General features: G+C 59.1%; 1 protein-coding gene across 5 annotated transcripts; it reads right to left on the bottom strand.

Annotated features, from left to right (window-relative positions):
* Positions 1–567: 567 nt before the first annotated feature.
* Positions 568–24128, bottom strand: MIER2 (MIER family member 2). 5 transcript variants are annotated; one of them, XM_047848330.1, is made up of 14 exons: positions 24083–24128; positions 16959–17049; positions 15614–15756; positions 11958–12083; positions 11334–11457; positions 10738–10829; positions 10162–10231; positions 6979–7130; positions 6053–6134; positions 5869–5963; positions 3555–3679; positions 3343–3464; positions 2035–2464; positions 568–1845 (listed from the first exon to the last, which is right to left on the bottom strand). In XM_047848330.1, the coding sequence occupies exons 1-14, from the start codon at positions 24089–24091 to the stop codon at positions 1842–1844; spliced, it is 1665 nt and encodes a 554-aa protein (XP_047704286.1). In that variant the 5' UTR covers positions 24092–24128; the 3' UTR covers positions 568–1841. The 5 variants fall into 5 exon arrangements, with proteins under 5 accessions (XP_047704286.1, XP_047704285.1, XP_047704289.1 ...); XM_047848329.1 differs by having other exon boundaries at positions 568–1584; XM_047848333.1 differs by lacking the exon at positions 24083–24128 and adding an exon at positions 23554–23775 and having other exon boundaries at positions 568–1584.
* Between the last annotated feature and the right edge of the window lie 1104 nt (positions 24129–25232).

Raw genomic sequence — 25232 nt, 5'->3', positions numbered from 1 at the left:
CGGGAAAATGTAACTACACGAAAACGCCTCAATCAAAATCATTCTCAAGTCCCTCTAGGTGCCCTGGCCCCTGTGCCCTGGCTTCCAACACTGGACAACCAACCCTGCAGGAATAAACCCCAGATGTTGAGACCCTGACTCCCCCCACCCTCCCAACATACCTGGTACCTGATTCGTCCTCTCTTGGACTCCACCCCCGTCCCAGCCAGGCTGCCCCCCTCCCCGCTGTCTCCCGCCCCCCCTCCCAGTAAGGCGCCCCACCTGACTCTGACTCCAGCCCCCTCCCCTCTGCAGTCACCACAGGCAACTATGAACAGTGGTCTTAAGCCCCTGCTTACTCCCCCAGGGACTCCAGACCCCGAATGAAGCCAGCCATCCCTGACCTGCCCAGCCTCTCCCACTACCCTCCAGCTCTCACCCTGGGCCTCTTCCCCGGGGACCTGGGGCTTTTCTGTGGCCTTGGCCCTCATGGTGGACCGGCCCCCCACAGCCTGACTGCTGCCAGCACAGGGCCCACCAAACGACCCACGGTCCCCAGCACCTCCTCCCAACAGCACAAGGCACCCATGGGCTTCAAATCAAGTTTAATAAATAAAACAGCAAGGGATTCAAGGCAGTTATCACTTCACAGTGTGGTCCTTGGTGGGGTGAGGGAAGGTCGAGGCCAAGTCTGCAGACGGGCTCGAGCCAAAACCCTCTCCTGGTGACACCCGGGGGTTGGGGAGCACTGCCCTGGCCCCATGGAGGACCCCACTCCAATTTGTAAACAGAAACATAAATAAAATGAGGAAAGCTGGGAGAGAGAAGGACCGGGCCCCCAAACCATCTTGCTGGGGAGCTTCAACAGAAATATGACCCACGGGGTCAGGGGAACGGACTGGAGCCAGCCCCCTCGGTGCCTTGGTACCAAGGGGGCGGGGGGGTGGGGGGTCACCTGTCCCCTCGACCCCACCCCCGAGGCTACTCCTGGCTGGAGAGAGGGGGTAGGCAGGTGTGGGGTAAAGTGCGGCTTTTCCTGACGAGGAGAGCAGGGCAGAGGTCGAGGGTGGGCGGGGCCGACATCGAGGTATATGGCTCTGTGCCCCAAGGGGTTTGGCACCGAGTAGCAGCTGCCCACGACCCCCGAGCTGGGGCAGCCTGAGGCCCTGCCAGGTGCAGGGAGACAGAGCCAAGCGGAGGGCTGAGGGCGCCCCGGGCGGAGGCTGCTGGTGGGGCAGCATCCCGCCCCATCTCCCACCTCCCCGATGGGGCAGGGACACCTTCCTCTGCTGGCTAGACGGGGCCGGGCCCTCTGCATCCAGCTGCCTGGCGGGTCCTGCGGTGGGGGCAGCGGCCTGGACAGCACGAACAGTGGTGCTGGGCACTGAGAGCGCCAGTCTGTGTGTGAGGAGGGCAGGGCAGCGTCCCAGCCACCGCTCACCCCCGTCCTTGACGCGTTCTGAAGCAGAGGCGGCGTGACCCGGGACCCACAAGGAGGGGAGGGGTCGGGAAGACTGGCAGAGGCAGGCCCCGCGGTGGCCCCGCGTCCTGTCCGGGCCACACGTGCCGCCCGCGGCCAGAGCTCAACACGTCATCACGTTACAGCTGCAGGGGAGAGACCGAGAGAGGGTGAGGGTCAGTCCAGTCCCACTGAAGGCACGGCCTCGGCGCCGTGGGCTGAAACCATGGCTCCCGACCTTGCCGCCCCCAGCAGACCGTGTTTTCACTCGTGCTGGCTGACAGGCTCCCCAAGGCAGCACTGTCCTTGGCGCCTGGGGAGGGCTGGTGGCCGGGGCAGGGGTGGGAGGAGCCTGGCACTGGCCCCGTTTGTACCTTTTTGGGTTTTGAACCATATGAGTGTATTACCTAGTCAAAAAAATAAATAAGCCAAATTAAAAGTAGAGAATAAAAGTAAAGAAACCAACAGAGCCTGCTCCACATGGCCATGCCATCCTCGGGCCCTCGGGGGCACATCCCTCCCCTCTCCAAAGCTCAGCCTAAGGCTGGGGGACACTCCAGCTGGGCATGGGGACCCGGGGCAGGGGCCGCACTCACTGTGACAGGGGCTCCGAGTGCAGCCCGGGGGCTGGGCACGCTGGGTGGGCGGCCAGGAAGGGATTCACGTCCCCAATGCCGATGAGTCCAAACTCAGTGACCGACAAGGCCACCTGTGCTGGGGCCACAGCCTCCTCAGACTCTCCATTCATATCCACGTGGCTAGAGATGAGGGGCAGCTCCTCGGGGAGGGCCCCCGGCAGGGCCAAGTCCACAGCCAATCTCGGGCTGGTGCTGGGCTCCGGAGTGGCTGTGGCCGGGGGGTAGAAGGCTGGTTCGGCCAGGGCTGGGGGCCGCCTGGGCAGGGGCACAGCTGGGGGCGTGTCCAGCTGCTGAAACGGACAAGGCCCTGGCTCCGAGGACGGGAGGCTGTCGGAGCTCTCCCCAGGCTCACCAAGACTGCCGGCCGCGCTCTCTACGCTCAGCGGCTCTGCGGGGGAGAACACAGCTGAGGCCGGGCCCCCAGTGGCACCCCACACCAGCCCTCCTGGGACCCAGAGCCATCCTGGCTCAGGTGCACTCAGTTAAAATCACACTTATGCCTCCTACAACCTGTGCGGGGCTCCTGCCCAATCTTTGCGGGGCCCAGCAAAGCCTGAGGACCCCTCTGCAAAAAGGCGTTCTCATGCAAAGACAGAAAATACATACAGACACAAAGGAAACCGGTCGTACTGAAACTGTGTGCCTGGGCTAACAGCCCTGCCCTGGGAGGTACTGACCCCCATTTTTTAAACCAGATCAGAGCGAAACAGGTTCAAAGGAAAACGCCTGGATGCCAAGTACAGCTAAACATGGAATTTGAGAAACCTTTGTGCACAGGTTCATGACGAGCAGTCCCGGGGGGTAGGTAGATGTGGTCCCCCTTTCAGACAAACCATGGAACCTGCCAGATTCAGGAACGAGGGACGATCTAAAGCCCACAGGACCACAGGCTCCCAGAACCAAGGTCCCCACCGTTATCTCTGTGGCCTCTGTCAGAAACTCAGTCCTGAGCCAGACCCGGTCTTGCTCTCGTGTGGCCCTAAGCCCAGGACGCCAGAGAGGCTTGGACACCCATCTGACCTCCCACATGGCACCTGGGGCCTGCAGAGGGGCCCCCACTTCAGGCCGTGGGGCACAAGGTTCCCCTCCACGTAACAAGTCCCCACGGCCACTCGTGCGTGTGGCTGCCCACGTATGGTAACGTACTGGGGTAGATGGGCACCGGCTGGCTCCCCGAGCCCAGCCCTGAGAGCTCCTGGGGCCCATGTCAGGGCACCAGTGAGGAGGGGGCTCCCCCAAGAGCAGGGACCCACCCCGTATTCTCACCTGTGTGCATCCGTGCCAGGGGGTCCTGCTCAGAGCCCAGGCTGTCGGCAGTAGGGGGCAGAGGCGGTGAGGAGTGGGGGCGGCCATCAGGGTCACTGCTGTCCAGGTCCTGGTCTACATCCCTGTGGGGGGAGCATACGGTGAGGGGCTGTGGGAGAGACAGCCCCTCAGGTGGGAGGTGTCCGCCTGGGATGCCCACCCCCGGCACGCACGTGGCTCCAGACGGGCCGTATTTCCTCCGGCCCAGCCTCGTCTGCTGGGAGAAGTAGTCGTAGCGCTCGGACTTCTTCCACAGGTAGTAGTACTCCACACATTCGCCCACGGACCGCGTGCGTACCTGCGAGCGAGCCCAGCGGTCACCGTGGCCCCCAGACCCCACTGTCCTCACCTGCCAGCCCCTTCTGCCTCCAGAACAGCAGGGACAGGTCCTGGCCCCTGCCGCTCCTGGACAAAGCAAGACTCTGCCTGCAGCCCCCATCGCCTGCTTCCAACCCGCCCCCGGGGGGCATCCCCTCTCCTGAAGCAGGACGGCGCCCCATCCCACCACCTAACTGGTGTGGAGCCAGAACCCCATTACTCACCCCAGATCCACACATCCAGTGCCCACCTCCCTCGCTCCAGACCACTAGCTCCCAAAGGCAGCGGCATCCACCTTGTCGCCCAGCAGAGAGGGGGAGCAAAGGTGCTGGTGCAGACACAGGGACGGAAGCCTGCTTTTCCCACCAAGTGCAAAGGGTCACGAACAGCAGGGGAGAGCTGCCCACGAGGGCAAACCAGACACCACTAAGGCACACGCCACGGGTTCGTGAACCCAGCTCAACAACACAGCAGGGAAAAGCGAAAATAACTTTGTGTGTACGGTATCCCGGGAGGGGAAGCACACAAATACGTCTGGCGGGGAGCTGGACCCTCCACTTACAAAACCTCTTGTGGGGAAGAAAAGTCACAGGAATGAAATGTACAACCCAGGGAACATGGTCCACGTAGCGTAACAAGGTTACAGAGCAACAGAAAGCGACTATGTTACTGGGGTGAGCGCTGACTGACGCACAGAACTGTCCAACCCAAAACCAATACATATCCCGTGCCAACTATACTTGCGTTAGAAACAAATGTTTAAAAACCCTCTCTTGACAACACAGGGCATCTTCCCACTTTGGAGGACCAGCCCACGGCAAGCCCAGGGCTGTGCCTGCAGAGGGCAATGGCACCAGAGTCCACACCACTGTTGGCCAAGATGAGGGACCAGACACTGGTGCCCAGGACGAGTCTGCAAACCAGCAGGGACAGGGGCACACGTAGATGGTCTCATCTTCTCAGTGAGACCCCTTCGCACACCCATCTTGCCAGGGGATGAAGTCCTGTGCAATCTCCCTGGGGCCAACTCCAGCAAAAACCGGAAGTGCCCGGAGAAGGAGGCCACAGCCGTAACCAGGGTGGACAGGCACGTGGCTGACGGCACGCGAAGGAAACAACAGCACTGCGCCGACAGTGCCGTGCTTACGAAAGCGGCCTGGGCCGTGGTGAAAACGCGGTGAGCAGGGAGCTGCATCAGGCCACAGGGCACAGATGTGACAAGAGAATCAAGCACTGCCTGTCACAGCGCTGGGCATGGTCGGCTGAGCACCATCAGCCCCCTGACTCTCCACAGGCCTCTGGCCCCCAGCAGGCACCTCATTCACTCCAACCTCCCGGGAGAAGACGCCGAGGCCTGAATGCGAGCCTGGCCTCAGCCAGGCCCTTCTCTACTACGTACGTCCCCATGAGCAGCGGGAAGGAGCCACACTAGTAGCCCTAGACAGAGGACAGCAGACTGGATGACGGGTGAGGTGGGGGATCCACGGTGAGACGGAGCCACAGGTATGTGCCCAGGTAGATGTCCCCCAGGCTGCACACCAGAGGGGCCAAGGCTCTGCCAAGAGGTCAATCTGGGAGTCATGACGCACGAAGCCACGGGCAGATGGCATCACCGAGGGATATGCAGGGACCAGCAGAGACCCAGGCCTCGGGGGGGGGGGGGGGGGGGGGAGGCAGGGGAACCTGGCACTCGGCTGTGCCCCTGGTCATGAGTATTTGCCGTGGGTGGGTCCTCTGAGGAAAGCAGAGACCCTCAGACCGCAAGGCAAGCGGCGGAGGGTGGAGTCCAGGCTGGGGGTGGGCACCACACCAACCAACAGGCTCTACTTCAAGGAACAGCAGGGCAGTACCGAGGAATCGCGAGCAGACAAGACTGCTAGAGTCCACCTCGAGGCAATGTCTCTCCCCAAACTGGAGCCTTCTCTTGGGGACCGGAAGGTGGCCCAGCAAACGTCAGCAGAGGAACCAGAGCAAGACATCAAGGGACGTGTGGCAAGCCAGAGGCAGGCGACAGGGCTTCAGCCACGGCTCAGAGGGCCCCGCCCTGGGCCTGGTGAGTCTCAAGCTCGCTGGGGGGTGAAGGCGACGTGCCTGGGCTCCCAAGCCGCTCGCAGCCCCAAGGCGTAGCTGGTGGAGCCCCGGCGGGAGCAGGGCAGGCCACACCCTCACCTTGTTGGCCTGGATCAGGTGGAAGTTCTTCCCGTGCACTCGGAAGCCATGCTCAAAGTTCCTGCACTCCTCCTCGCTCCAAGCACAGAACCCATCTGCAAGCAGGAGGGAGGGCACAACGGCATCAGCAGTGCCCAGGACGTGACAACAGAGAGAGCGGGAAGAGCTGGCGCTGCACGCTCACCTCGGATCACCTTCACGTTGAATCGCAGCCTCCGCAGAGCCTCCTCTGCGTTGAAATTGCATTTCACCAGCTCATAAAGTGCCTGGGGGGAAGCCACGCTCACTCTTCCAACCTGCCCGCTTCATCCCACCCAACCCACCCCGGAGTAACAGCCAGGGATGTTCACACCACCACGGTCGGGGGGGGGGGGGGGGGGGGGGGACGACATCAGGGGGCATTCAGACCCCCACCGGGGCAGGGATACCGGGAGCGCTCACACTGCCACCGGGGTGGGGAATGTCAGGGACGTTCACACCGCCACCAGAGTGGGGGACAACATCAGGGAGCATTCACACCCCCATCGGGGCGGGGATACCAAGAGCGCTCACACCCCCACCAGGGTGGGGAATGTCAGGGATGTTCACACCACCACCAGGGTGGGGATATCGGGAGCACTCACACCCCCACCGGGGCAGGGAATGTCAGGGACGTTCACACTGCCACCGGGGTGGGGATATCGGGAGCACTCACACCACCACTGGGGTGGGGAATGTCAGGGACGTTCACACCCCCACCAGAGTGGGGGACAACATCAGGGAGCATTCACACCCCCATCGGGGCGGGGATACCAAGAGCGCTCACACCCCCACCAGGGCGGGGAATGTCAGGGATGTTCACACCGCCACCAGGGTGGGGATATCGGGAGCACTCACACCCCCACCGGGGCGGGGAATGTCAGGGACGTTCACACCGCCACCAGGGTAGGGATATCGGGGTGTTTATACCATCATTTCCCCCTTGACAAGTTGTTTTTCATTCCAATTTGCCACCATCACACGACCACACTGGCGCACCTCCCAAACCCCCTCCCGCCCTTGCGTGGGCCCTGCCCTCTGACTCAGGGTGCTACAGCGCCACCGCCCTCTGCGCCCCTGTGGCAGCCCCACCTGCTCGCTGTCTTTCACCGTTTCTCCCTCCGGGAGCTGAGACCCAGCCATCTCGTGCCACCTGCGCTTCACTGCCCGGTACAGGAACTCCTCCACCTCCCTCTCAGGGAGGACGTTGGGGTCCCAAAGCAGCTGGTCGTCATTCTCATAGACTGTGGAGAAGGAGAGCCAGGGTCACATCACAGGCACGCGGCCTGCACCCACCTCCGGAGCTCACGCGCCCCTCTTCCAGCGGCCCCGTCAGAAGCACCTGTCAGGGCAGGCCATCTCAGCTCCTTCCAGGGGACTCCCCTGGTTCTTCCACAACGAAGACCATACGCACAGATATCAAAAGATACTATTTCACGACCAACTAGCGTTTACTCCAGAACGCGAGGTTGGTTTAATGTTTGAAAATCTATCAATATAAAGCATTACATGAACAGGATGGAAAAAAAAACAACCATCTCAAGAGACTCAGAAAAAATACGTGACACGAGTCCAACTCGTTCACGGTAAAAACTGTCAGCTACTAACAGGAGGGAACTTTCTCCTCTACAGATAAAATTAGGTTTGTTTGTTTATTTACTTTTTGAGAGAGCATGAGCGCAAGTGAGGAAGGGCAGAGAGAGAGGAGGGAGAGAATCCCAAGCAGGCTCCAGGCTCTACACTGTCAGCACAGAGCGCAACACAGGGCTCGAACTCAGGAACCATGAGATCACGACCTGAGCTGAAACCAAGAGCTGGACATGTAACCGGCTGAGCCCCACAGGCGCCTTATCCAATACAGAGCACCTACAGAAGCTTAGAGCCAACAGCATACTAAAGGGGTTACTGAACACTTCCCCCAACTTTGGGAACAAGAGAAAAACGTCCTCTATCACCTCTAGATCCTAGAGGAAACACCAGTACAACAAAGCAAGGAAAAAAAATAAAAATACAAAGATCGCGAAGAAAGCAAGCCATCGCAAGTTATGCCACTGAATACCTAAGAAAATACAAAAGAACCTACAAAACATTAAAGTTGGTAAATGAGTTTAGCAAAGTCACTCCGCACAAGATCAACTAAAACAAAGTGCACTTCTACTGACAGAAATCAAGTACAGACGAAACTTCTGAAAACCTCTCGTAAAGCAGCACAAATAGGAGCACAAAGTATACACAGGACTGCTGCAAAACCACGGCTGGCCCCGCTGGGGTTCGAGAGGGAACCACACGTGTGGACGGCGAGTGTCAATACCACAAAGGTCACTTCTGCACAAATTCATTTCAGGGTCCAGGGCACCCCTGATCACAATCCTGGCAGGCATCTTGAGGCAGCCGACAAGCTGTGCACAACTTGTGTGGACAACAAGGCTCCAGAGGGTGGAGGCCTGGCGTCGTCTCCCACTTCCTCTGAGCGGCAACAGTAAGACAGCGTGCTGATGGCCAGGGTCCCGCTAGAGAGACCGGCAGGGCGGCGGCGGGCCATTCCAGAAGCGGTACTGGAGCAGCGGCACGCCACATGGGTTAAAGCAGTCCTGACCCACACCTCCAACCACACCCTGGACATGAAGCCGAACCTCGGCTTTCTGTGCAGCAGGGAAACAAAGCAGAACGTCTTGCACGGAAACTTCTCACCGGCACACACACTGTGGGCAGAGTGAAAGCTTGGCCGCTGCCTCCCGGGAGGGACCGTGGCGGCACACGCGGCAGATGACAGACTCGTACCCGGAGCGCAGGAGGGACTGCCACAAATGAGAGAGAGAGGCACACCGGTTTGAAAGGGGGGAAAAGCCTTGAGCAGGTGCCTCACAACAGACGCCACAGCCAGTAAACGTGTTCGCCCTCAGAGAAACGCCAATTACAGCCACAAAGAGACGCCCCTCCACACCCGCTAGGAGGGCTCCAGTCAACATCACATTGTCACGTGTGCACGGGGACGCGGAACGTCGCCGGAGGGGCCCCTGACAAGTGTCTCCTGACCAAAACATGAGCCAACAGTGCAGCTCCCAGCCATCTGTCCGGGAAGAGAGAGACACACACGTACACGTTCGCGGCCACACGTGCCAGCCGTAGCTATCGACCAACAATAGAAGAGATGGGCCATGCGGTCCGTCCACACAAGGAAACAGGGCACAGCACAATCGAGGTTCTTCTCGGGTGCAGCACAAAGGGAGATGCCAGCTCCCAGCCCCTCGGGGTCAAGGGCCGGCTTGCAGAAGAGGAAAAGGCCCAAAGCCCAGATGCTACTGAGGCTGCGGTTCCAGACTGGGGTCCACCCGTCCTCAAGACCCTCCGAGGGTGTAGCTAAGGAGTGCGCACTGGTGCCTCTTTCTGGCGGACGGTCTCGGGTTCTCTCGCAGACCGCCCTCCACCTGACCTCCCTGTGACCCAGCCGACCTGAGCTTTCCCGGCCCCTCCTTTACCCAAACTGCTTATGGTGCAGCAACCACGTGCCACCAAGCCCACATCCCAGCCACCAGCCAGAGCCCCTGACATCTCCCCTGCCTGCCCCATCTCTCCACCAATCTCAGCTGCTGAATCATCCTGGGAAAGACCCCTGGCCATGAGTGCCAGCCCCAGGCTCACAGGGGCTTTGGGGCCCGGAAAACAAGACTCAGGCCAATAGCCAGGTGACTTCACATCCCATTTTCTTCACCTACAGCTGGAGGTGTCAACGCCTATCTGGAAACACAACAAGCCTCATCCCATGTTCTAGGGGGATCGGGGACAGACAGATATCAGGTCCGGGACAGCGAGCGTCCTGAGCCTCACCCCATGTTCTAGGGGGAACAGTGCAAGGCACAGAGACCCTAGTCTCTGGAGGACACTTGGGACAAGGTCCAGACACATGAAGGGCCAGGCGGGGAAAGGTGTGCATGCCCAGAGAGACGAGGACAGTGACCTGGGCAGGGAGGAAAGGGGCAGAAGGGGCGAGCCGAGGGCAGCAGAGGGGTACCAGCTGCACAGGGTGGCAGGACCACACAGCACTAAGCTGGAAGGACAGTGAGCAGGGATGGGGCGCCAACTGGCCCACCTCTTCCTGCCCTGGCCTTGGCCCCAAGTGTCCTACAAGCTCAGGGTGGTGCAGGGGGCACCTGGCCTGAGCCTGGCCCCTCAGATCCCCCCACCAAGAAGGCATGCAGCAGGTTCGTTCCTGACGGGACTGGGGCTCTCCTCTCTCCTCCTCCCTGTAGCCCACACTCACCAGGCCCCACTTACTTTTCTCACCATGGCGGTCCAAGTGCAGGCTGCTGAGGTCAGCTTGGAACTGAGGCCCAACCATGATCTCCTGCAAAGGCAAAGGCCCAGGACACTCAGGGATGATGGGAGGCCAGGCCACAAGGTGATGACATGGGCCCCTGGGTGGCTGCCTAGAGCCCAGGGCTCATCTGTGCAATCTGCCCACAGATACCAAGTCCTGTGATCTTGAGCACAAGAGGCAGAGGTGGACGTGTGTGCGTGTCAGTGACTCTGTCTACATCCACTTATCCATCTGTCTGCTGTAGCTGTCATGTGGCCGGGGCGGGAGGCTCGAAGACCCAAGGGTTCTGAGGTCCAGTCTGTAGGCCCCAGAAGGACCTCCAGGACAGGACCTTGGGCCACATCACAGGGACAGGACTCCGGGGACAGGTCCTCAGGCCACATGATGGGGACAAGAGCAGCAGGTGTGAGTCTCAGTCCCCAACAGCACGGTCAGGCCACAGCCCAGCTCCCCTCTCAGAAACCACGTGCTCAGCCTTGCCCCCAAGGGGCACGGATCCAGGTTCAAGGCACCGCTGGGTCAGAGCCACTCACCTTCTTACACTTGTTGGCAGGAAGAGGGTCCTCCTCTGTGTCGGACGAGGTGGAGGAGCCAGGCTCTTTGTCTCCGTCAGCCAGGAAGCAGGCTTTGGGGAAAGGGGAACAGCTGAGTCGCGCCCACGGCAGTCTGAGTGGCCTAACTGGCTAGTGGGCCCTGGAGGGCCACTGCCTGCACTTCCCCCCGACTCTCCATCCACCTGACCCCACACTTTGCCCTTCCAGAAAAGGAGCCTGACCCTGGACAGGCGATGGGTGTGAGATGGGCACAGGGCACAGGACAGGGGAGTCAGGAGGCACCTCACACTGCCAGGCCTCACAGGCAGGCAGAGTCGAGGGGACGGGCTGTCAGCTACAAGAACCCGCACATTCCCTCCTCATGTAAACCAAAGCCATTCGTGTCAGCGCACAGGCCAAGGCAAGGAGACAGGAGCCCCTGAGGAGCTCAGACTGAGATCGGGACACATCCAGGTGCAACAGACATCCGTGCACAAGTCCTCGATCCCCAGCATCCCGGGGCCCCTTCCCCTGCATCACCAGAGCTGTGCGTGGCCCGCCCCCAAGGACAGTGCAGGAGCGGGCGGGACACCTACGTCCACTCCGGTTAGGAAACAGATCGGAGGCCTCATGGGAGGTCACGGACGGGGTAAGGTCGTCAGCCGAGGACTGTGTCTCTTCCTCTTCTTCCCCTGAAAGCAAATCCTTCGCTATTTGTTCCTTTTAACAAGAAAGCAAAGAACGTTTTTGTGGTTTGTTTCAACAACCTCGAGACGACACTTAATAACAAGTGACCGCGCTAACTCAGCGACTACCAGCAGCAGCCTCACGCTGGAAACGCCCCGAGAGCGCCCGTGGGTGGTTCCTTCCGCTCTGAAGATGAAGGGACCAGGCACAAGGACAGGCCGGCAAGGGGACCACTCCTTACACCCAGGGTCAGCAGAGCCCCTCCCTCCTGCACCTGCCCCAGAGGGCCCGGCCCAAGGGCATTTCTCCACACCAGTCTCCACTCGGCCCCTTCTCTAGCCCCTGCCCGTGGCCACCCGAGCCATGGGTGGGAAGCCACAGCCACTGAATCAGCTCTGACTCTGGGGAGTGGGGCGGGGGAACAGACAGGGCTCTAAAGAGCAGTAGGCCTGGCCTGATGCCGCGACAGCATATCTGTGAGTGCCAGGGCCTTCTCGCCTGTCCTCCCTGAACCCTGCTCCCAGTCCACTCACCTTGTCCAGGGTCATGTCAGGGAGATTGGCTGTGGTGTCACTGCCCTCGCTCTCCCGCTCCGAGATGGGGTCTGACGCTTCATAGCCATAGAGGGCAAGCAGTTCATCAAGGGGCATGTCGCTGCTCTGCAGGGGCCAGGGCTGAGTCAGGAGGCTGCTCGGGGTTCTGAGCCACATTGGCCACCACAAGCAGAACCACCTCGTCGCACTCACAGCAGCTAACTCCAGCCAGACCCCAGGCCCAGTCCTTCAACCAAAGACTCCCTTACGACCCCCAGTAGATGCAGGGACAAGACACCTGTTCCCAGAGAAGTCAGCTATTTGCCCAAGGTCACCAGCCTTGAAGGGTGGGGCCAGGATTGGCCTCTCCATCCTCACGGCACTGCCCAGGCTTAACTCCAGCAATGCAAGGATGGCTCGATACCTGTAAATCTACCCTCACAACTTATGATGTCAATAAATCAGATGGGGAAAAACAAGACCATCTTGATAAACGCGAAAGAAACATCTGGGAAAATCCAACATCTGCTTCTGATTGAAAAAACCAAAACAACAACTACAATGACAACGACAACTCAAGATGCTAAGTAGAGAGATGTCTGCCTCGTCAATGTGACAGAGGTGCCATGAGCCCTCAAGGGGTTGGTAACGAGCCACCAGAGCAACCCCATCCCATCTGAACAAGAAGGGAGGCTCAAGCCCACCGTAAGACACTACACGCCAATGCAACAGGACAAGAAACAGGAATGAGACATTTGATGACTGGGAAGGAAGAGACGAAACTACCACTGCCTTCCTCTCTAGGGCTGGTCGCTGTTCCTCACACCCACCTGTCTGCTCCTGAAGCCAGTGTTGTCCAGCCACACTGCGCCCTGACCCTGCGGGTCACAGCCAGCCTCCAGCTCCCTGGACCTTCCTCTCATTCTCTCAAGATGCCTGCCTCCCCTGTACCCCAGTTCCTGCCCTGCCCTCACCCCGGGGGGCTCCAAGTCCACGTGGAAGAACACCCAACTTGTGCCCAGCCCCCTCCCAACTGACCCCGAGGTCCCCCTTCCACCCTCACGGGACCCCACTGACAGGGACATTCGTTACCTCCACCACAGTTTCCAACCGTGCATTTGTTGGGGGATTAACACAGTGGCCCAAAGACCCCCTGGGCTCCCGGGACCCTTTCTGGGGGGGTCCCAGAGGCACGGCAACTTTCACGGTAATAGGACGTGACTTCCGGCTCTCGCTGTGCTGGCGCTGGTGCCAAGGGAGCGAGCCAACGGCGGGGCACAGCACCCTCCGGTCGAGGCAGGAGCACAGGGTGTGCGAGCGGTTAGCGTGCGCACCTCCCACCACCCACTCAGCTGTAAACGTGCCATTCTCGCTCCAGAACATCCGGTACAAAATCACTGCTTTCATCAACTCTCCCTCTGAGCAACCGTGGTTCAATCTGCCGCGTGAGGAGACAGGAAGCACGCGGAATGGCTGCCACACCCTGCAGTGAGGGTTTGTGCAGAAGCACCAGGGTCACGGCCGTGCCGGACGCACACCGTCCCGAGCTCGCCGCTGCATCGTACCGGACGGCACGGCTGGCAGGCGACAGTGGTCTGGCCCGGCGCAGACGCCTTCGGACACGGGCCAAGTTGGCCGTTACGTCCAAACAACTATGTGCCACAAGGGTGAAACTCCAGTCCCTGAAGAAAAAATTAGAATTTTGGGAACTCTGGATCTGACGTGTGCCTGACAAATTCACGATCCTGTTAGGTAAGGTCATACAGAACGGCAGTGTTTCCACAATTACTTTGGATGTTATATTCTTTCCTGATCAGTTTTTAAAAATTACGTCTGAAGAAAACCTAGATAAGGTATTCAAGTAATAAACGGCTGACTTTAGTTTTTGGTTAGATTTGAGAAGTTTTAAATTCACGTTAAACTTTTGTTTTTTTCTTTAATGTCTATTTATTTATTTTTGAGAGAGACAGAGCATGAAAAGGAGAGGGACACAGAGAGAGAGAGAGAGAGAGAGAGAGAGAGAGAGAGAGAGAGAGAGAATCCCAAGCAGGCTCTAGCTGTGAGTGCAGAGCCCCAATGTGGGGCTCAAGCCCAGGAATCTTGAGATCATGACCTGAGCCAAAGTCAACAGTCAGATGTTTAACCGACTGAGCCCCCCAGGTACCCATGTTTTCTTTTTTGTTTTGTTTTTAACTTTTTTATGTTTGTTTATTTTTCAGAAAGAGACAGAATGTGAGCAGAGGAGGGACAGAGACAGAGGGAGACACAGAATCCGAAGCAGGCTCCAGGCTCCGAGCTGTCAGCCCAGAGCCTGACGTGGGGCTCGAACTCATGAGCCGTGAGATCATGACCTAAGCCGAAGTCGGACGCTCAACCGACTGAGCCACCCAGGCAACCTCCGTGTTTTCTTTGCTGAAGAGAAGACTTGCCTTTGGTCCTAAGACCAAATTGACACCGAGCGATACATAGCACCAAACTGCATAAAGTGCCCGCGATTATTGCGTTAAAAAAAAAAATTCCCAATACTTGAAAGATGTTTGATGAGATCAGTGTAGATACTGAACAAACCAAATGTTCGTGTCTCGCCAAGATGCACATGCCAGAGCCCCAACTCTCAATGTGACTGCACGTGGGGATGAGCGTTTACACAAGGAATTACAGGGAAATGAGTCGTGAGGATGGGGCCCTGATCCAAGAGGGTCAGGTCCTCAAGAGAACGGGCCCCAGACAACCCGCCCTCGCTCCGACACGAGCACAAGGACACAGCGAGAAGGCAAGGAACCGGAAGTCAGGATGAGGGCCCTCGGCAGAAACCACCATGCCTGAGCCTGGCTGCGGACTTCTGGCCTCCACGATTATGACAGAAATAAATCTCTTGTGCAGAAGCCCCCCGGGTGTCTCGGATCCTGTGGTGCACAGGCTGCAAACACCTCACGATGAGGAGGATAGAGAGCCGCCGCAAGGTCGCCACCAACAGGTCCTGACACAACCAAGCACGGAAGGTCACAGGGCATGTGGCAGAAGCCCCTCTGCAATCCCCTTTACAGAGCCACCACTGACTGACTCTGGGGGCAGCGTCCAGGAATATCCACCACGATCTGGGAAGGCGCTCTCCTCTTCCAAGAACAGACGTGTATGAAGCTAGGTTTACCCTCCAACCAAGAGAACAGATCACTGCTCATCAACGTCTGCCTTCAAGACAGTGGCTGGGCTCTCGGATCCGCTTCTGCATTTACAGAAACACAAAGCGGTTCCACTCTTCTCCCCAACTTGCTTTAGTTGGGGAAAAGCTGTTTTCTCATTTTCACAAAAACACGCTATTTCTATTAACAACGGATTTACTGCATAACCCGCACAAAACCCCTTGAGATCCTCCAACATTTGAAGGCCACAGAGGGGGTTCTGAGGCCAAAAAGTCTGATGACAGTGGGTTTTGTGCCTGGAACCCTAAAGCCCCAGAGGCACGACCGGGTCTGGCCCGGCCCCCACCACCTCAGCTCCTAGCACAGTGCCTGGCACTTTGCAAACAGATGTGCACACAGCACCTGTCCCTGTGAAATCTGAGCTTCGAGACTAATTCAGCAAATGAAGAAACTGTGACCTTGCCCGGGGGCTCCCCCTACACAGGGGCACAGGGGACGAGCTCAGCCAAGCACCTGGGAGATGAAGTCCTTCTCCAACTCTCCCTCCGGCTTCCCTGGGTCTCCTGCAGCCTGGTCGCACTCCTGCCGAATGCCGTAGTTCTGTGACAGGATCTCAACAAGGTTGAACTGATGGTCTGCAGAGCCCATGGACACCACTGTGGAGGAGACACCCACCTGCGTGAGCTCCCCACCCCTCACCCCACGCACACCAGCCATCGTGCAAGGCTGAGGACGGCTGGGGTAGGACGCAACAGTGGCCCGCTGTCACCTGGGACAAAGCCCACAGCCTGCAGGTACGTGCACGTGTGGGTACATGCATACACGTGCAGAAGGCTCTGTGTGTGTGTGTGTGTGTGTGTGTGTGTGTGTGTGCGCGCGTGCGCGCACGCGCACGCACGTGCGTGCACGTTCAGACGCGTGTGCACACCAGTGGCCAGCATGGTCAGTCTACCACGTGGGAACTCCCAACAGAACGACCCCTGAGAGAAGAACACACCTGGCTAACTGGACACACGGATTCTGGACATTTGGGGGGATGTGTTCTCCTGGGCGCTTGCTTGGTCCCCCAACCACAGACACCGGTGAGGGTGTGGGCAAGAGCCCACACACTGGGAAGAAATGAGCACCAGGCGAGCGAGGGCAGGAAGAGCGGAAGGCCTGGCGGGGCCCTCAACTCCAGAAACGCACAGGTGACTGCGCACCCACGAGGGCCTGCGGGGCCAGCACGGTGCGGGCAGGACGCCCGCAGGACACACGCAGCAGGCCCGTCCGAGGCCAGTCCTTTCTGCTGCCTCGGCAGAGCAACACCAGTGCCACCCGCACAGGCCAATGTGTGGTGCACGTCACCGGATTTCTGGTTTTCCCAGAAGAAGCAGGATGTGATCATTGCTCTCTCTCTCCCCATTCTGGTCTTCAGTAAGTCAAATTTAAAGAAAACAAACACAAAAGGAAATGGCTAGAGCTCAATCCCCCCAGGCCAGGGAGCGATGAAGGCTGAGGCTGGACGGGAAGGGGGCCAACAGCCAGCCTGGGAGGGGTGCACAGCACCCGGGAGCTCACCCACAGCAAAGCCCCCAGTTTTCCTGCGGCCAGCGGCTCCAGCCCGAGGCCTTGGCTAAGGTGCCTGCCAGGCCAGCGGGACACGCCAGGAGTAAGGCACTCTGGCCCTCTCCTGGGCAGCCCTGCCCGCACCAGAAAATGGGGAGAGCCCTGGCCACTCTGTCTACATACCTGTCCCTGGACCCTGGGAGCCAGCACACTGTGTCTGGCTCTGCCAGGCTGGGTGGGACTCTGTCTGTCACAACCACAAAGGCCCTGGTGGCCCTGGGCAGGAGGAAGGAAGGGGCAAGGAATGTACCTGCTGTTGTCTGCAAGCTGGGCTCCCCGGGGCACAGGCTGTGAGTGAGGCAGGAGGCCACGCGAGGGCTCTGCCTCTCCAGCGAGGAGGCCTGCAGAGAAAGAGAAGCAAGGTTAGCCCGGTGGGCCCAGGACCCGCTGGGGCACATCTCTGCATCCCGCCTGGGAGCAGGTTCAGGTCAGAGCCCAACTCCCCAGACAGCCTCAGAAATGGCCTCATATGGGAGGAATCTCATCTGGCTTCTGTGCAGAAACTGACAGAGTCCAAAAATCACATGAGGAGGGGCAGGCAGCAAGGGAGACACAGAATCTGAAGCAGGCTCCAGGCTCTGAACTGACAGCACAGAGCCCAACGCAGGGCTCGAACCCACGAACCATGAGATCATGACCTGAGCCAGAGTCGGACACTGAACCGACTGAGCCACCCAGGTGCCCCAAGACATAAAACTATGAAACTATAGAAGTCTTAGAGAAAAACACAGGAATACATCTTTTGTTACCCTGGACACAGGCCGTGGCTTCTTAGATAAGGCACCAAGAGTTAAACTACATGAACCAGATTTCATCTAAAGAAAAACTTTTCTGTTTGAAAGGCCATCACTGAAGAAGGCAATCCACAGAGCAGGGAGAGGCCTTCGAACCGTGCAGCTGAGAAAGGACCTGTGTCGAGAACACACGAGGAACTCTTGCAACTTGTTAATGAAAAGATAACCCAATTTAAAAATGGGCAAAGCAGGGGCGCCTGGGTGGCGCAGTCGGTTAAGCGTCCGACTTAAGCCAGGTCACGATCTCGCGGTCCGGGAGTTCGAGCCCCGCGTCAGGCTCTGGGCTGATGGCTCAGAGCCTGGAGCCTGTTTCCGATTCTGTGTCTCCCTCTCTCTCTGCCCCTCCCCCGTTCATGCTCTGTCTCTCTCTGTCCCAAAAATAAATAAACGTTGAAAAAAAAAAGTGTTTAAAAAAAAAAAAAAAAATGGGCAAAGCATCTGAACAGACATTTCTTCAAAGAGATACCCAGACGGCCAATGAGCACATGAAGAAATGCTCATCAGAAGAAAGCAAATCAAAGGCGGAAATGCAAAACGGAGCCAGCACTTTGGGGAGCAGCTGGCGTAGGAGTTCCACTGATTGCTAGACACCTAGGGGTCAGAGTGTGCCACCCCAACGTGTGCCACTCTGGCGTGAGGGCTACTCTGGGACGAAGACACTGAGCAAGAACAGACACAGGACGACCTCTGTAAATCACTGTGCGGGTGCCTCCCCTCCCGAACCAGGAAGGGAGCAGGTTAGCACCGAAGATGACCGGGCACCCAGCTCACTGAACACACACACCTTACTAACTAGCCTGACCTCCTACTAGTTCCCTGCACATCCACCTTCCCACGACTTGCTGCCTGGACAGATTCAAAGTCCTCCCGTGTCGTAACAGTCCATACAAGTTTATCGTTCTTTTGTGCAGACGCTCTCAGAAGTCCAAGCCCTAGCCACCCCCTTGGGTTACTCATCTGACTTCTCCGGCACATGTGCTGCTGGGTTAATAAACGGTGTATGTTTCTCCTTTGTTCATCTGTCTCTTGACAGTCTAAGTCCCCACCTGAAAACCTAAGAGGGGAAGGGAAAGGGTTAAGCCCTGCTTCCCCTAAGACACCCAAGGGAGAAGAAAACACACATCTACACTAACACTTGCACATGAGCATTCGTGGAGAAACCATTCACGAGAGCCAAAGATGGAAAGAACACGAATGTCCATCCGCTGATGAACAGACAAACCAAAACTGAACAATGGAACGTCCCTTGGCCCCGAGCAGGAGCAAGGCGCCCACACCGGCCACCCCGCGGACGGACCCTGAACACACGACGCTCAGGGAGGGAACCAGACACAAGAGGCCACACAGGGTGTGAGTCCACGTGTGTGAACGTCCAGAATAGGCCCATCCACGGACAGGAAGGGGGCTCGTGGGGGCCGGGGGTGAGGAAAGATCAGGGGTGACGGCTGATAGAGACAGGGTTTGCTTCAGGGGAGATGGAATGTTCTAGAGTTGACTGCTGATGGTCATACAACTCTGAATGTACTTAAAACCACTGAATTGTACACGTTAAAATGAGCAAACTGTATACGAATTATACCTCCTTAAAGCCATCTGTACGTGCGCGCGCGCGCACGCACACACGACTGGAGTATTTAATAAAACTTTTAGAGCTTAGAACAGCAGTTTAGTAAGAATTTCCTCAGAGTCCTCAAGAAAACCTCAAGAGGTTGTGTAACCCTCCTCCTAAGAGAAACAAAGGGACTGAAGCTCAGAGAGATCGAGCCACATACCCTAGCTCACACAGCACATAAGGAGAGCGACTACAAACTCCGACCGAGGCCCTTCAAAAACCTGGCAGCATAAATGAAGGAACAGCACAGCCAGGAGAGAGAGCTGGCAGGCAAAGCCAAGCCACAGGCACCGGAGCACAGCAGGCAGGGGCTCACAGGGACCGTGGTGCAGAAATGAGGGGCACAGGGCTGGTGGGCATGGGGCCCCAGCTTCTCCAGGAGGAAGTGTAGCATGGTACACGGCCTCTGCCGGGAGCACCGGGAGGTTCTGGGCTGGAGCAGGGAGTAGGGAGTTAGGGAGCCCGGTCGGGGCAGCAGAGGCAGCACAGACAGAGGGGAAAGGAGCCAGTGGGGTGGAGCTGACACGCGGCAGCGGGGGCTGGAAGCAGGCAGGGGACACAGAGCACCGTGGCCTGCGTGGCCTGCGTGGCCTGCCACAGATGGCTTCACCTTCAGCCCGCACCCTAAGTGTCCTCTGAAACCACACGGACCCTCTCTAGGACCCTCCGCAGTGATGAGTTTCCAGCCTCCCTGGGCTCCCTCCCCCAGTGCAACTAGGCTGGCTTTCTGTCTCTTGCTACCAAGAGCTCTGATGGGCAGGCCGAGAGAGGCCAGCGTGTGCACGGCTCCTTTTCCAGACAGAACGCTGCTCCCAGTCCAGACCTGAGGTGCAGGGTCTGAGAAGGATGTGGCCCTTATGTGACTTGCCCTCTGACAGAGGAGCTCAGGCAAAGGAGCAAAGACAAGTGTCTGGAAGGCTCCTTCCCACCCCCCCCCCCCGCAAGGAGGGGGCAGGACTCTGAGCATCCTGCTCCCCACAGGGGACTCAGTGGCCTCAGATCCCCAAGTTCATTTCCAGAGGACTCCAAGTTCCTCAAAACTCACCAAGAAACACTGACTTTGTGGATTCTCTTCCCTCCCCCCGTCCCAACATCTGACCTCTCAGTGCAAGCCCTGGGGTTCCCAGGGGTTCTACTTCCTCTGTTCAGAACACTCTGGATGTCTCCATCAGAGTCAAAGCCCTCCACTCTGCCAAAATGGAAGAAGAAACAGGATGGGGAGTGGGTGGAGCACATTCTGGGTAAAAAACAAGGAAAGGAGGGAGGAAGAAAAGGAATTCTAAAGACTTGATCACAGAGGAGTGGGCGACCCCAGCCTCGGGAAGGACAGGCATGGTCACCAGTCCTGACTCAGGGGACCCTGACTGCTCAGATGTGGAGGCCAGGGCAGCTCTTCTCCCGGGACAGCGTACGACTCCTCCCACAACTTCCAAGCAGAACCCACAATGATGCCGTGGCAGATTCCACTCTGCAAAACAGCTGCACCCACACATCCCGTCCCGCAAGCTCTTCTGGGACACTGACACGCCACCCCCTCCAGAAGTGGGATTCTGTGCCCCTCCCTGGGGATCTGGATGGGCCTGGGACTTCAGGCAGGGTGGGGGATGGGGGCACACTCCATGTGACTTCCAAGGCTAGGTCTTAAAATGCAAGTCAGGTTCCATCTGGTACCTTCTGGCAAAGCCATTCAGCTGCCATGCTGTGAGGAAGCCCAAGCTACACAAAGGTCGTGTGACCATGTCCCAGACAACAGCCAACACCAACCACACGTGAGCAAGGAAGCTTGCCTCCATGGGGGTCGGCTCCAGCCCCGGCCACCAACCATTGCAACCGCCAAGAGCAACCCTGAATGAAAACCGCCTGGCTGAGCCCAGCCAGCCCTCAGCACCACAAAAGACAGCAATGAAACAACTGTAATTTTAAATTGAATTTCAGGGGTGCCTGGGTGGCTCAGGTGGTTAAGCGTCCGGCTTCGGCTCAGGTCACGATCTCGTGGTCTGTGGGCTCGAGCCCTGCGTCGGGCTCTGTGCTGACAGCTCGGAGCCTGGAGCTGATTCGGATTCTGTGTCTCCCTCTGTCTCTCTGCTCCTCACCCACTCACGCTCTGTCTCTCTCTCTCTCAAAAATAAATAAAAGATTAAAAAATTTTTTTTCAATAAACAAATAAACAACTGACTTTCAAAGTGATTCCTTACACGGTGACAGCTCCCCAGAACACCTTCCACCCACAGCCAGTTGCACTGCCTGGTTGCCCACTGACTGCTGTGGCGCCACCCTCCCCCAGCTGACCAACGCTTACGGAACACGTGCTCTGGGCCAGGTGCACCACAGTCCATCAACAAACAGGTTCTGCCCGTCTCCTCCCACACACGTCACCAGTCTAGCTGGGGACACGGACAGCAAACGAGTGGGAGTGGACATCCACAGGACTGAGGGGACACGATGGGGTTCTGGGACAACACCAGGGCAGCGGAGTCTCCCCAAGGGCATTACGCCGCAGGGGGGAATGGAAGGAGTGGGGGCGGGGGGAGGTGGTCTGTGAGGGTCGCGTCACTGGGGTGAGATCACGGGGAGGAGATGCACTTTACCCTAAGGACAAAGGAAAGGCGTGGAGGGTTTTAAGCACAAGACAAAGTGTACTTGGGTCTTTCAAAGACCGATATCCAGGAGGAAGACAGTGTGAAACGCTCCCATCTTTTCTCCTGGTGCTGACAACTACTCCAGCAACTACACCAATCAGGCGGCTAATACCGATCAAGCACGTACCAGTAGCTTACAAACTGCCATCTGTACCGGTCAGACACAGCTGATTGCCAGCAGCTTCCCCGTACAAGCCACGGAGCTGAGATCTTGGGAGAGCTCTCGACTGGAGGGTCTCATTTCAGAGATGAGGAAACCAAGGCTCTGAAACATTCAGTCACCTGCCCAAGGTCACACAGAACTAAGAGGTTCCAGCGCTGCAACAGGTCCCCTGGGCAGAGACTGGCTGTGGCTCACCGCTTCTGACATCTGCACACTTCTTGGCCCTTTACTGACCAGGCTCTCTCCGACCGGACTCTAAGGCCCTTCATTTAGGACAGGCACCATCAGGTTTGTGCTCACGGCCAGACGCTCGGGCCTTGCACCGAGCCAGGCACGTGGGGGATCTCACACAAAGACCTTCTCCTAGGAAACCAACTCAAATCCACTCAAATGCACCACTGCACACTGTCAACATGTGGGACGGGGACACCCTGGGCAGCTGGCTGCTGTGAGGGTCTAGGGCCTTTGCACCAGGCAAGACAGAGTCAACAGCCAAACCCAACAGCTCCCAGGGGAGGCCAGCTGGGGAGTCTGCCCCGTCCATCCACAGCACACCTGCCAGGCCGAGAGTGCTGACCCAATGCGGGGCTGACCCAGCCCCTGAGCCGGGAGCACACACAGACCCAGACACTACCGCCACAGCCCGCTAGGCCACTGAGACACCTAGCTTTTCTGCCTTTGACTCCCAAGACCAGCTTCCCTAAACGCAAAGCAAGGAGAACTAAGAAACCTTCGGGTCCAGCCACCCCACACAACTGGCTGGTGAGGCCCCGCCTTGCACCCAGACACCCACACCACCTCTAGCGCCAACCAGGGCCTGTTGCTGCCCCTCAGAAGGTCACTGGTGGGAGAGAATGGCCATGTCCGCCCTGCACAGCACCTACCCACGTCGCGCCAGGACAGAGAACTCACCTTGGCCCCACAGCCATGCCGAGTATCCCACGACCCTGCTGCGCCTCACTGGGTGGACCCCTTCTCTTCTCTGGGTCTCGGGGAGGGGGGGGCGGGGCTACCCATTTGATGAGGGTTGCGTGCTGAGTCTGACAACCGGCTGCATCCCCAGACTAAAACGTCGCGCGCTGAGAGTCACATTACTGAGCCCTGGCAGCTGCAGTCTCCTTTAATCCTCAGTAGGGCCCCAAGAGCAGAGCAGTGCACCCAGTCTTATCCAACATTCCAAAGTTTAAAAAAGGCCCAAAAGTGAAAGTCTCCCGTCCCTGGTTTGACAGGACTTGAAACTACTTGCTGACTGTGTTTTCCCAAACGATCCCAGGCGTTATCAGATCAGCCCTCACAGCTCCACACCCCACAAACCCTCAAATCGGAAAACCTCTGCATCGGAAAACACATCTGGCCCCAAGGACTTCGGGGAAGGGTTCGTGGGCCTGCTTCACGGCCCGAGACAGGAGGCTCCGAGAAGTAACTTGAAGCAGCCGGGCCAGGCTGGTCTGCCCGCCGGGGAGGCGGGGGGGCGGGAGCCCCGACGCCGTAGGCCCTCCCAGCGCACCCCGGTGCCGGCGCTACGCAGGGCGGGCCCTATGTCGGAGTTCGAGTCCCGTTCGGGACCTGGTGGGAGCGAATGCGCGGTGCCCAGCACGGGGGGGGGCTCACGAGCGGGCTGCGGTGCCGGGTCTCACCCGGGGTTCCGACGGGAGAGCGCGGCGCGCCACGACCGCGCGCCCGGAGAGCGCACTCCGCAAAGTTGGCCAACGCCGGGAGGGCAGGGCTGCGCGCCGCCGGGAGCCCCCGGGGGTCCAGGGCCTAGGAACGAGGAACCCGGGAGGGGGGTGGGGAGCGGGATGGGGGTCGAGTGCCGGGGAATCCCGGCCGGAGAGCAGGGCGCGTGCCCCCACCCCGCGTCTGCCCTCTCCCCGCAGGCCCGCCCCTCCCCTCCCCACTCCGCGCCCCCGCCCCCTGCCCGCACATGCGCACTGCACCCCGCGATGTGGCAGCCGACCGGGGGGGGGGGGGGGGAAACAGAGCCGGGGGCGGCCGCCGACGGAGCTCCGCGCCCCTCGGGCCCCGACGGGCGCGGCGCCCCGAGCCCAGCCTCCGCGCCCCGGGGCAGGGGTCTCCGCGCCCGGGGCCCCCGCACGGCCGGGCCCAGGGGCGGGGGGTGCGGGCGCGCGGGGGCGGGGGGCCGGCTCCCCCGGCCCGCTCACTCACCTCCGCCATGGCCGTGTGTGCGCGGGAGGCGGCGGCCGCGCCGGGATCCCCGGATGCGGGGCCGCGCGCTCATTGGCTGCGGCGCCCGGGAAGGCGGGGGCACCGGGCGGGGCCGGGGCGGGGCCGGGGGCGGGGCGCGGGCGGGGCGCGGGCGGGCGCGTAGTAGGTGCGCGGAGCTGGCTATGCGGGGAGCGCGGAGCGGGCGCGCGGACGGGGATGCGCGGGGCCGTCGCCGGACCCCGGCCTGGGCCGCGCCTGGGCGGCGGGCTGTGGTGGAGGGAGGCTGATCCCTGAGAGCCACACCTGCGCAGGGAGCCCTGTCCCACTTCCTCCTTCCGATCCCAGGGCCGAGTGCTGTCCGCGCCCCGAGTTAGGGATGAGGAAACGGGCCGCCCGTGCGCGGGTGTTGAACCCAGGATGGAAGGCTGGGCAGCGTGGTTCTGGAACTTTCTGCACTTTTGGCCCGGGGATGACCCACCTCGTGTGCCGGCAGAGTCGACTGGGGCTTGCGAAAATGTGCCTGAAGACGAGCTTTGAGAAGGCGGCTCCCTGTGCTGGGAGCCGGTCCTGGGGTGGGCAAGAGGGGAGGATCCCAACGCAGGGCCATTTGGCTCCGAAGTCGTAGTTGTTGTGTTTAGTTTATTGATTAAATGTCTGTGGACCTAATGCACTTCCCGAACCTTTGCTAGGCACGGGGGCAGAGTTTGAACGTGACAGCCCCAACATTTTAAATTTCGGACTGACGAGGGCTCTGAGCACGAGGGCAGAAGGTGTACCAAGAGTGTTGTAATCAAAAGCAAGAGAGGACGGAGGCAGGCCAGTGGCAAGGCCCTCAGCCTGCAGAGACGTCAGCCGCTGACTAGGATGGAGGGGTGGGGACAGAGGTGGACAGCTTGGAAAAGTAGACCCCACAAGACCCCCTGATGCAGTGAAGGTGGCGAGAATGTGACGATGGCTCCCAGATTTCTGGCTGGCACAAAGGGTGGTGGTTCCAAGACCGAGGAGGTGAGGAATTCAAAAGCCTAGTTCCTTTCCCAGCCATCAGCCAGTGGGGTACTGAGAAGCTGAGATCCACCAGGCGTGATGCTTGATAAAAAGCATTATCCCCAGCCCTCTGAGAGTCTACCAGCCAGGAGACAGAAGAACCACT

Source organism: Prionailurus viverrinus, unplaced genomic scaffold (genome assembly GCF_022837055.1).
Source record: "Prionailurus viverrinus isolate Anna unplaced genomic scaffold, UM_Priviv_1.0 scaffold_60, whole genome shotgun sequence".
NCBI lineage: Eukaryota > Metazoa > Chordata > Mammalia > Carnivora > Felidae > Prionailurus > Prionailurus viverrinus.
Note: the sequence above shows the minus strand (reverse complement) of the source record. Positions and strands in the feature narration are given on the sequence as shown.

Coding starts and splice junctions, on each gene's coding strand:
- MIER2 (XM_047848329.1), bottom strand. Junction 10,830..11,333: donor GTTTCCTAACCGGAGTGGAC/GTAGGTGTCCCG, acceptor CTTTCCCCAAAG/CCTGCTTCCTGGCTGACGGA. Junction 3,465..3,554: donor TACGGCCCGTCTGGAGCCAC/GTGCGTGCCGGG, acceptor CTCCCCCCACAG/GGATGTAGACCAGGACCTGG.